General features: G+C 42.0%; 1 protein-coding gene across 2 annotated transcripts in view; it reads left to right on the top strand.

Moving 5' to 3' along the window:
* POU2AF2 (POU class 2 homeobox associating factor 2) overlaps positions 1-12,529 on the top strand; it is a 70,146-nt gene that overhangs the window by 39,336 nt on the left and 18,281 nt on the right. The window contains exon 2 of one of the 2 annotated variants that reach the window (XM_069948530.1): positions 10,786-10,895. The exons of the other annotated variant lie outside the window; for it this stretch is intronic. Within the exon in view, the coding sequence (XP_069804631.1) occupies positions 10,786-10,895 (110 nt within the window). The remainder of the gene's footprint in view (positions 1-10,785; positions 10,896-12,529) is intronic. 2 annotated transcript variants of the gene reach the window in all.

Raw genomic sequence — 12,529 nt, 5'->3', positions numbered from 1 at the left:
ACAGTAGACGTATGTCAACTTCTTGTGTTGCCAGGAGGATGTATTTAATCCCAGTGTTTACTGAGGAAATGAGAAAAGTCCTCGTTATTATTTGGATAGTGAATCCAAGTTGTATATACATGTATTCAAGCTTAGTATGCACCTGCCACCACATAGGAACATTCTCACATTCGGTGTTGTGTAAGTGGTCCCCTAACGCTGTAGTGTCTGTAATGTCTGTTTGTGTATCGTGTATGTTTTTATCTCGCTCATCCCACCCATCGTGTTCTCTGTAAACCAAAGTCAGCTTTATTTGTATGTTTATACTATATAAAGTGCTCCACCACCTTTACAGAATGATCTGTCATACAGGCAATTTCCACTGAAGGAGCTGCTGAAATCATTTGGGCAGATTAACTAATCCTGTCTAATATTTAGATAGTGTATACTTAGACTATTAGATAGTGTATACTTAGACTAGATAGTCTGATAGTTTAGCACAGTGGCTCCTGGATATGCTTGGTGCAGCTTTGCTTACTGCTGTTTAATTTTATAGCACCATTTGGCTTTCTGTATGCCAACATTATGTGCCAAAATTTTGGTAAATTGTGATGCATTTTAAGCAACACCCCTTTGCCTGGCAATAATACTTAAAGTAATGTTGCCTCATGTGACTATCTTCCCCATCAGAAACCATTCCAAAAAGATAAGAGAATACTGAATTACTTTTCTTAAGTAATATTATTCCCACTGCTATAAATCTAATAGAAAATGTAAAGACAAAAAATGGTCCGGGATACACAGTACCATATACAACCTTTATATAATAGGTGTTAATCCAACATACTGTATCTTGTAAGTGTCTATAATTGGTTTAGTGGTGACTAAAGTATGGTGCAGAATCTAAACGATCCTAACCAGTGACCCCCTGTAATAAAGTATAAACTAAACTTGTTGGATCCCCACACAGATGCAGTGCAGAATTTCAACCCAAGGACTCATTTACCCCTGCATTAGCTTATCTAACTGAGCTTCTGGTTTTGCTGGACAGCTCCCTTGTTGAGCATTGACTACACTTCTGTCAGGGGCTATGTTCACACTACGTATCTTTCCGCTCGTAGTGCGAACCGCGAATATACGCACGTAGTTTTGAGGTTGATGCATTTGCTTAAAAGTATACGACATACGGCCACACAGTTCACACTACGTATGAACTTACGGCCGGATCGTATGCGGCACAGTGAAAAATGAACAAGTACATTGTTTGAGGACGGAAATGTTCCTACTCACGGTCGTAGATTTCCATACGGTCCCGTACGGAGTACTTTTTTCAGTCAAATTGAACTTGATTTTTCGATCCAAAAGGTTCTGTGAGTTTTATTGGGCTGAGGGAAGATTTCCAAGTAAATGACCTGCCTCAGATCGCTTCGAAACAAGCTACGGAAGCATAACTGTACTACGGGCGTATGTTCGCGGTGCATACGCATCCGGACGCATGTCGATTTTTCCCACGCCCGTAGTTTCAGTCGCACATGTACGCCGGCGTACGAACTGCGGACGGAATCATACGCAGTGTAAATATAGCCTTATGCTGCGTTTACACGGAATGATTATCGTGCAAATTTGCACGATAATGATCGAATTCGAACGATAATCGTATGTGTAAACACAGCGAACAATCAAGCGACGAGCGAGAAATCGTTCATTTTGATGTTACAACATGTTCTAAAATCGTCGTTCGCTAAAAATTTGCAGATCATTCCGTGTAACAGTCGTTCACCGATTTTTCCTATGCGCGAGATAGGCTTAAGCAATTGCAAAACAATCGCAAAATGAATTGTCCGTATGATATATATTGTTCGGTATAAAAGCTGATCGTTATAAAAAAAAAAATGTTACTTCGAAATCGGTAATCGGGCGAATTATTGCTCCGTGTAAACGCAGCATTACTCGCTCTCCATATTGTTGATACCTTTGTATAATATATGTGTACCAACCACTGAACCTACCACCTTGTGCTTTGCCTGTATCCAACCAGTTTTGTTACATCAATTGAATTGAAACCTGATTCTAACCCCAGAATAATCTCACAAGGAGGAAGGACTAATTAGGCTTAAATATAAAGTCTAGGGGTGGAGCAAACCAGAAAAGCACAAATAAAAATGCAAGGATTTGGCAGTGGATTTAGCAAGAGACTGGTACAGCAATGCCAGCCAGTAGCTCAGTTAAGAAACATTAAGAGACTGTACATTAGTCAGAGAAGCCACAAGTATGACAATCCAGAAGGTGCAACTGAAGGCAAAGTTTAGGCACAAATGGAAACCATGAGGTTGCAAGGCAACTGGTAAAATGAAGGAAAGAGCCAGAAAATGGTGGCCAATCACCTGTATATAACAGGCTAGAGACAATAATGTCTGTATTATATGTGATAGTCAAGCAACGAGTGAGATGCTTGACTGGTTTGAAATAGTAGGTCTAGATGTCAGAAGCAGCCCAGGAGTAGGCGCTTTTTTGTATACCTCCAAAAAAAAAACAGAAATAGATGGAGAGATGTTCCCTATATCCTCTCCATTCTGGCCAATAAATAAAAATTTGAGGTGACCCCTCCCCACTAACCCAGAATACCCTAATAAAGTATATAGAAAAAAATTCCCCAGACAATGCCTTTGAAGATGTTAATGAGGTGTACGATCACTATGTACTGTCTATAACTCATGTGTTGCTAATAATTAGGGGTATACCTATAGTACGGCAGAGGGTACAGTTTCCCCCTGGCCCATGAGTCTAAGAAGGCTATATGGTCTCTTTCCTATATGATATAGTTCAGATTATAGTGGGGCGTCCTGTCACAGATTTTTCATTGGGACCCAGCATCTTCGCGTCATGCTTTGACTACTAATCCTTTCAGCTATTGTAAAAACATTAAATATTCCTTGAAGCCTTGTACATTGGTAAAAAGAAAGTTTAAAGAAAGTATTCTACCCTCAGTGAATATATCATTGAATGTAGGATCCTTGTCCCTCTTTCCGTTGGTGTCTTCATTGTGTCTCTGCTTTATACACAGCCATCTGACTTTCTGTGGAATAACTGTAACCATAAGACAACGTACTATAGGAAGTTTTCAGTTGGACAAAGCTTGTCTTGTGTCCACATCTAACATATGGCTCAGCTCAGATCTAACATTTCCATGTCCCTTTCTGAAGAAATATGCAAAAGCCATTTAATGAGAACACCCTCAGGGCAAATGAAGACACTATTGATCACGAGTCATGCATGTAAATCACTGATCACAAAACTCTGGCTCTCCAGCTGTTGTAAAACTACAACTCCCAACATGCTCTGACAGTGAAAGCAAAAAAAAAAAAAAAAGTTTCTTCTGTATTTCTATTGCACCTTTTGCTCCCTATTTGTAACTAGAGCCCCTTCCATTACACAGTTACAAAGTTTACAGCACTTTTTTAAAAGTAACCCTCACATACAAAAGAGGAAGCAGTCACAGTAGTTGGTAATCTGGTTAAACAAAGGGGCATACTTATAGTATGATAGGATGAGGCTACGTTCACAATTTTAACATATTTCTACCTAGCTACTTTTTGTCCTTAGAGAAAAACAGAAATACAGAGAAACGTTCCTATAGTGCAGATAAAAAAAATTCAGTGCCGAAACCCAGACCCAATGGGCACCTCTTACCTAATAGTGTTATGTAGAGCAGACACAACACTGCTGATCACAATACCCGGAGGGTTCCAAGAACCTTCACTGCCACAGCCCCCCTTGTTCACTCCTAATGGGAGGAAATCACGAGTAAATTTTGAACTAGATGCGAGTTTCCTTAGAGCGCAGATCAGCAGGATAGTAATCCAAGTAGCATGATGAGCATCCTTGGTTATTGGAGTTTATCAAAAGACAAAACAATGCATTTTGCAATAGGTCTGAAAATGAAACGTTGCAAAATGTGTTGTTTTGTCTTTTAATAAACTCCAATAATCCTTAAATGCTCCTCCTGTTACTTGGATTATTATCCTGACAATCTGCGCTGTTAGGAAACTGGTTTCCAGTTCAAAATTTACCAACATTTTTTGTCCTTTGACTAATACATAGCTTTTATGCATTTTTATTAATTTCTTTTATTTAATCTTAAATTTTCAGAAGTTGTTTCTTTCCGACGACCCATACTAGGCCTTCATCACGGCATAGTGTTTAGGTTTAGAACATTGTGGCCTCTGGCTTTTGTACCTAGCAGTGGATTCGCTTGAGTCCTGCAAACTGTTTCACTCTGTGCACCTCCTGGTAATATTGTGCTTGGTAGCCAGTGTAGCCCGCACCTACTTTGTTACTCTTGGTCTGGTGCTATCTTACATTTTCCTGTCTATTCTGAGTGTTTTCTGTACATTTCTATTGGCCAACAGATGTGGTCATTGCCTGTTAGTGGTGTGCATGAATCTCTATAATAGTTACTATTACTCCTATGGCTGACAATCATTCCTACCGATTTGCTGTTTTAAAATAATACAGCCTTGTTGCAATAAAACAATATAATTATTCTACAGTAGTAAAAAAAAAATGTCTAATTTGGGATAGGCATAAAAACATCTTGTGGTACCTATACACATTAGGTGAATTTGCGTTGGCTATCCCATTTGTATGGGGGGGGGGGGGTAACTTGACTTTTCTGGAACAGCAGAAGCCCAGTGTTAGGGTATGTTCACACTGAGTAAAACAGGCAGAATCCCACCTTGCTCTCCGCCGATCTGATGTCAATTCTTTGAGTGGAGACTGGAGGTGTGTCCGAGGCATCCCATTGACACACTGAGGCAGGCAGGATTCCGAGCGAAATTCCGCCTGTCTTTCTCAGTAGTGTACAGCTAGCTACTCTCTTCAGAGGCCTTAGTTAGGAGGCACTGTCTAAACTACCAAGCCTTTTTCAATATTTTTATAAACCTTCATGTTTATATAAAAATATGTTACAAAAACTTCATGTTTATATAAACCCTACATTGATTGGCTTCAGTATTAAAAGGGTCATCCAGCAAGGCACTGCAGCATTGTTCCATTCAGCAAACAGGGCAAGGCTTAAGGACACTTTTTATATACCTTCATCGATACTTTAAATAGTTTTAAGAGGGTAGTCATATAATTCAGCAAATAAAATAAAAAAAAAATTACAGAAATACTAAGGTGGGAAAAGAAGAAAAATAAAACATGCCTATATGCGTTATTCTCTGTGATCCTTTTAATTCATTTTGATTGGTGTGTTCCTGCCAATTCCTTTATGTATTTGTCCTACACATTATTAACATTTCTTCCCCAAGTCATAAATTGAGGGAATTATTAATCAATGTACGGGAACATGTGGTAAGGGGCAAATAAAATATCGATTGGGTAGCTTGACACTTGGCTCGTGGTGTATGGCCTCATGTCCTGAAACCCCTTAAAGCCATTTTATACAAATGAAACATGTTCCATCTGTTTCTTTAACTACTGATGAGAAAGGAAAATGTTACCCCCCCATCTCTTTTAAAGTCAATTTATGTACAAGTTATAAAGATAAAGTGAAAATACACTCTTATCTACCTTATCTGACAAGAGTTCCGTGGAATTCACCTCTTGCTGAAAGTGAAAAAACAATGAATGCATTATATAGAAATTTGTATATTCCAAGCGTAGTACAAGCCTCGCGGCTACATACGTTGCAGATTTGTGCTATCGACGTAATAAGGCATGCTCAACAGATTAAGGATTATGATTATTAAAATTATGGCCGCTGGGAGAATTTCAAATGACCAAAACAGTTTCCTAAAGGCTTTGTAAGTTCACTAAGATATTGCTTACTCTCATTTTAAGATTAAAGTTGGAGGTAGAGGACCCGAGGCAAAAATAAATCGTGTAGGCCTAATCTGATAATTGTCAAATAAAACTTGATTATATACATATAAGATAATTGCCGACGAATACCAGAAGGACAGGTGATCTAATAAATATATATATGGACAGCCTCTGATATTTTCTATTAGGAGACTGGAGGATTACATACATTCCATTTAAATATGCATGGAACTGGAAGCCTGGAAGCATAGACAGAGATATCTGGCAGCTGTTTAATCCTTTCTAGCTATAGCAAAAACAAGCATGGTACAGTACCAATAGATGCAGCACTGGAGCTCTAAACAAAGAGAAAAAACTTCAGCTCCTTGAATAAATAAATAATAACACAGTGTAATATATTTATTAGGTAAAAGCTGCAAAAACACCTCTATTCCCCTATTGCAGGGGTGATTCTAGCCTCTCTGCTGCCCGAGGCGAACTATAGAATGACGCCCCCCCCCCCCGTCAATCCGCCCACATTATAATCCACTACTGCCCCCCCCCCCCCCACTGCTGTCCCCAATAAACATAATGTTTGGTCCCTTTCTGCACAGAGGATGTCAGGAGAGGAGGGGGCTGACTTTATAGGAGAGGTCCCAGCAGCACAGAGGATGTCAGGAGAGGAGGGGGCTAATCCTATAGGAGAGGTCCCAGCAGCACAGAGGATGTCAGGAGAGGAGGGGGCTAATCCTATAGGAGAGGTCCCAGCAGCACAGAGGATGTCAGGAGATGAGGGTGCTAATCCTATAGGAGAGGTCCCAGCAGCACAGAGGATGTCAGGAGAGGAGGGTGCTAATCCTATAGGAGAAGTCCCAGCAGCACAGAGGATGTCAGGAGAGGAGGGTGCTGATCTTTTAGGAGATGGTCCCCCTCTTCCCCCCTTATAGATGGTCCCCCTCTTTCCCCCCTCCCTTATAGATGGTCCCCCCTTATAGATGGTCCCCCTCTTTCCCCCCTCCCTTATAGATGGTCCCCTTCCCCCCCCCTATAGATGGTCCCCCTCTTCCCTCTCCCCCCCCTTATAGATGGTCCCCCCTTATAGATCGTCCCCCTCTTCCCCCCCTACCTTATAGATCGTCCCCCCTCTTTCCCCCCTACGTTATAGATGGTCCCCCTCTCCCCCCCCCCCCCTGCACAGCAGATAAAACAAAAACAAAAAACAGCACACAACTCACCTACCATCCGTTCCCCCGTCGAGCCTCTCTGGTCTGGTCCCCGGCTGATGTGCGGCTGCCCGGGGTGTCCCGTCCTGTCCCCGGCAGCGCGCGCATCAGAGAGCTCCCCGTGTGCCTGTGGCTGTGACTTCCGGCGCACGGGGATCTCGCTGATGCGCGCGCTGCCGGAGACAGGATGGGACACCTCCGGCAGCCGCACATCAGCCGGGGGACTAAGGCTGCATTCCCACGTTCCGTGATCCTGACGGATCACGGACGTGGAATGCATTTACCGGAGTCCCCCCGCGCCCGGACAGCATCTGTAATGAGATGCTGGGAGCGGGGGGGACTGTATTCATAAGCGCCGCGCTGTAGTAACAGCACCGCCCAGCTGATTCATTACAGCGCAGCGCTTATGAATACAGTCTCCCCCGCTCACAGCATCTCATTACAGATGCTGTCCGGGCGCGGGGGGACTCCGGTACATGGTACAATCAGTGGCGGATTATAATGTGGGCGGCCGCCCGAACCGCCCATATTATAATCTGCCACTGAATGCCGCCCCCATGAAGACAGCTGGTGGCGCCGCCTGAGGCAGACGACTCAGGTCGCCTCATGATTGCGGCGCCCCTGCCCTATTGATCAAGTGATGGAATAGTTGGAGAAATAATAAAAACTTTTCAGACACTATTTTGGTAGTGGCGTTAGTACAGCATTTGAGGTAACTAATGTAAAGGCCACTCGGTGGTGGAGGCCCAGGGGTAATTGCCGCTATTGCAGTCCCAGTAGTCCAGCCCTGGTGAAAATCATGACATATCTGTTGGCTGAAAAATCTTTAAAGTATCACTGTCGTTATAACTTTCAAAATCTAAATCAACCGTAGATGTGATATACAGCAAGTTTGCAATATACATTCATTATTTTTTTTGTTGTAATCATGCTGTGAAACAAAGCTATACTTACCAGAAATCCAGGTCCAGTCTCCGGAAGGAAGATTTTTTGACTTGTGCTGGTTGAAAAAAACAGACCAAACACAGGAATTCCGGCCAGTCCAGGGAGTCACGGCTCAATGTGTCCATCAGTCACATGACTGCCTTCTCTGTGAGCGCTCAGATGGCCTTGGATACACAGGACTTCCTGTTTTCTGACAGTTTCCAGTATTTTGATTAAAAAAACGAGTCAGAAAACAGGAAGTTCCGTGTTTTCCATGATACTTAAAAAAAAATTAATGTAAATTTCAAACTTGCATCATATCACATCCACTGTTGATTTAGATTTTGAAAGATATAACAACAGTGACACTTTCAAGCGAATGTACCAGCAGGTTCATCGCTTTAATATTTTTACATGAATAGACTGGCACAAGCGCAGGGATGCTGGTGTCGTGGTTCTTTTTGTTTTTTATTTTTTTTTAACTGCGGCCCGGTTCCCATGCACGTCCCCGGTCTGTTCTCGGTCACCAGCCCGGCCTGAAGCTTTGGAAGTGGGCTCTCCCATCTCCAGTGTGACGTTCTGCTCTCCCTTCTCTAACGTGGCTCCATTAGAATGAATAGAGCCGCATCACAGAGGGGAGGGTTTTGTGCTTCAGGCCGGGCTGGTGACCAGGACCTGGCCATGGTTCAAAAAAAGGACTGCGGCACCTGCTGGTACATTCGCTTTAAGGTCCACTATAAACATGCTAGTCTCAGTATCATTGTTTATTTCAGAGGAGACAACACAAAGGACTCTCCTGTGGCCTAAAGCAGGGGTGGGGAACCTTTTCCATGTCGAGGGCCAGTCGGGAATTAATAAAATCATTTGAGGGCCACATACTGTGCGCGGCAGTTAGCAGCGTGGGTTTGCAGCACCCGGGGCAAGGCAAATTATTGTTCCTCTAGTGCCCCTGCTATTGTAGTTAACCCCCAGTGATGCCCCTTGTAGTCTAGTTAACCCCCCCAGTCATGCCCCTTGTAGCCTAGTAAACTCCCCCAGTCATGTCCCTGGTAGCCTAGTTAACCCCCCCAGTCATGTCCCTGGTAGCCTAGTTAACCCCCCCAGTGCCTGTCCCAAATTAAAAAAAATAAACTTCCCACTCACCTGTCCCCCGCCTTTACGCTGCCCAGGTCCTCTTCTCTCTCCTGTAGTCTGTGTCCATCTTCTCTTGCAGGTGGCAAGCGATGAAATGATGTGCCCGGCCCGCAGGAGAAGGAAGACGTGATTCGCTCTGGTGGGGAAGGGGACGGTACTCACAGCATCCTACTGTGTCTGGCAGCCGTCTCAGAGGCAGGAGGATGCTGTATGCTGGCTCCTGCCCCACCAGAGCGGCGCACATCACCGGGGAGCTGCGGCCGGAGGTTCCTCACCGCTGGCCTAAAGCAAAGGGGGATATGACTTTAGGAGTATTGCCTTCATTGTGGGAAAGATTTATGTACAGGTGGTTCTGCTTTAAGAAGAAATATGTGTGCCTAGTATTACTTTGATAGCTGATACAGCATTCACAAAAAAGCACTATATGTAAGTAAATATATGGTACATCACTGGAATATCATACGTGCATGAGTTGTAACGCTACCTCAACATGTAAATATATTGTTACAAAAACGTTGAGCTTTCGTAGCAAAATAATTTTTAAATGATTCTGTTTTTAACTGATTTTATGTGTATGTTTAAATAAAGATTATTTAAAAATTGTTATGCTAGTATTGCTATGAGGAGGATGAGGTTTAGGAATTGATAATTATTTTAGACGTAGAAATAGCTAGAATTGTTCTGTCTTATCTCTCTTTTCGTCTTTCTCTCACAAGAAGGTCTGGGGAAATAGGTCTTGCCCTATTTGTTTTACTCTTTATTTTACAGCTGTTTATCTATTGCCTGTAAAATTATTGTATCTTTGGTTTATGTGATATTGTCATTGTATACCAGGTACTATGTACACTTTTATTTTAATTTGATAAGGTACATGTTGGCATTAACCCTTTAGGCTCAAACTAAGAGAAACCTTTTAGCCGTGGTTCCTCAGTGGTTTCCTCCACGGGGGGTTTTCTTCTCCTGAATGCTCTTCTAAATCAAGGATATGCTGTGTTTAGCATAATTGTCATATGTTTAGTTTCAAGTTATATGTTCATAGCATTAAATTAAATAGGCAAGAAATGTGATAGACAGGTAGTACACAGCCATAAGGATATAACAATGCTAACATCATCCAGAGGTAGGCACATTGGTTAAGGAGTAAGAATTTTCAGTAGGGTCATTGGTGTCCTTAAATGAACTTGGACTGCTCCAACTGTCCTTTTATTGCTGTCTATTGCTGTACATCAAGCAGCTGGGGATCTCACAGTACATGAACTACAGTGACCTAGCACCCCACCTGTGATTGCATTGTGCTGTGTATTTATTACATTGTTTGTGTTTTTTGTAATTGAAGGGGTTTTAAAGGTAAGCAAGGGTCCACCCCATATCCAAAGCCATGAACCATACAGAAATTCAATTTAAGTTGGTCAGATGTTGGTCACCATTACAGATGAGCAAACTTTATGAAAGTTTGTGTTCGCACGAAACTGAACAATCAGCATTTGAATTCCACTTCCTGCAGAAGGTGGATGCAGCTGAGCACTGCCTGGAATACATGGATACAGCCTATGGGTTTGTGCGAACTCAAACTTTTGACAAGTTTGCTCATCTCTAGTCACCATAGACATATAGCTGTACACCAAGCTTCTGGAAACATAAATATAAACCAATTTTTTAATTGCAGAAGAATTTACCTTTGTTACATCTTTTGTATTCTATGTTTTCTTCTTTTTTTCAGTACCAACTGACTTCAACAAGCGAGTCTACCAAGGTGTCCGAGTGAAGCATACTGTCAAGGATCTCCTAGCAGAGAAAAGGTCCAGGCAGACAACAGGATCAAGGTTAAATGTGAGTTCTTATAATACCATAAGTAACGTGTTTGTATATATTATCATCATCGTCATCATAATAACTTCTTCAAGATGGAAGTCTAGCACAGTGTTTGGCAAAATATGTTAGTTGTTTCTAGTCAACTGTGTGTAACATTTAGGGGGTATGTATTAAAGTCTGTGCCCTGGCAGACCGGCGAGAACTCGCACATTTTTGCGTAAAGATTTGGCTTGCATATAAATTTTTCAACTTTTAACGTTCTGCACCACCACATACCAAATAGATGGAAGAGGGCCTGGCCTTGCATGAGGTAGGTGTGTCCTCACCATGGAAAACATTTCTAAGGGTGCCTTCACACACACCGGATCCACAGCCGATTTTACGCTGCAAATTCACTGCAAAATCCACTACAGATGCAGTGCCAGTTCATCCCTACGAGAATACAAAGGGATGCTTCGGGGGTTCCCGGGGTCTGTTCGTCCCGCTTAGCCAATCAGTGTGCTGCCCCAATGCAGCAACTGATTGGCTGAGTGGGGGGTCGAACCGAGAATCCCCGAAGCAAGCCGGAGCGGGGAGGAGGTATGATCCGGCCGGCGAGGGGTTGACTTACTTACTTGCATGTCTCATTGCAGGAGACTTACACTTAAAATGGGGCCTGTCTCCTGCTATGAGTTTCTCATGATATTTAGAGATCCCAACCAGTCAAAACCTTTAACATGTCTGATTTTTTTTTTACATTTTAGTAATGCTTTAAAGTATTATATACTTTGAATTCTGCATAAGTTATCACTTTGAGCAGTAAGTTGCTGCAGAAACCCAGTTCACTTCACTAAATTCATTTAGAAAATAAAAACTACAGAATATGGCATGTGATATACAGAATTTTTAATGGCATGTCAAGTGCACTTGAAAATGTTATGTTAGTCTTGCCGCTCCATACTGTACATTCCAGGAATACTTTATTAGATTTTTTTTTGCATCAATAGGAATTGAAAGAAGGCCTGTAGTCTGGATACAGGATGAGATATGGATGGGCACAGAGGCAACATGACACAATATTTCCTTCTGCTAAGCAGATTCTAAACAGCAAATCCAAATCAAATTACAATCTGTATTACTCATATTGTTAGCCAATAATGGTACCATGCCTAAAATACTTAGGTCCTTTTTGAAAAAAAAAAAAAGTAGAAAGGAATTTGTTTACTAACACAGTCTCCTATCTGTTGTATATATCATAATAACATTGCAAAGATTTTAGTAACATATACTCTATGGAAAAACACAAAAAAAATATTAGGATTCCATTGCATGCTGTGGATTTTAAATGTGAAGTCTTAGAGAATTACACGTAATTCCATCAAAACAGAAGGAATTCAAGCGACGTTTTTAAAACGTAACAAATAATAGATAGCTCCATTGTAGAAACTGTCAAATCAATATTGCCCTCCGCCCACCACACACACACGCCAATTCATGATGTGCACTATTGTTAAAGCCGTACCTCAAACATACCAGCACAATGGAGTGAGTCCCTTATTGAAGAAGGGCAGGCTTGGACTCATCCCATTGCCATTTGTTATACTGCGTGGTAAGAACGAACACCAGCTATATGTAAATCAGTCCATCGTGTGTGTTTATGATACCGGGTAGTA

The sequence above is a fragment of the Dendropsophus ebraccatus genome, chromosome 12 (genome assembly GCF_027789765.1).
Source record: "Dendropsophus ebraccatus isolate aDenEbr1 chromosome 12, aDenEbr1.pat, whole genome shotgun sequence".
Lineage (NCBI taxonomy): Eukaryota > Metazoa > Chordata > Amphibia > Anura > Hylidae > Dendropsophus > Dendropsophus ebraccatus.
Note: the sequence above shows the minus strand (reverse complement) of the source record. Positions and strands in the feature narration are given on the sequence as shown.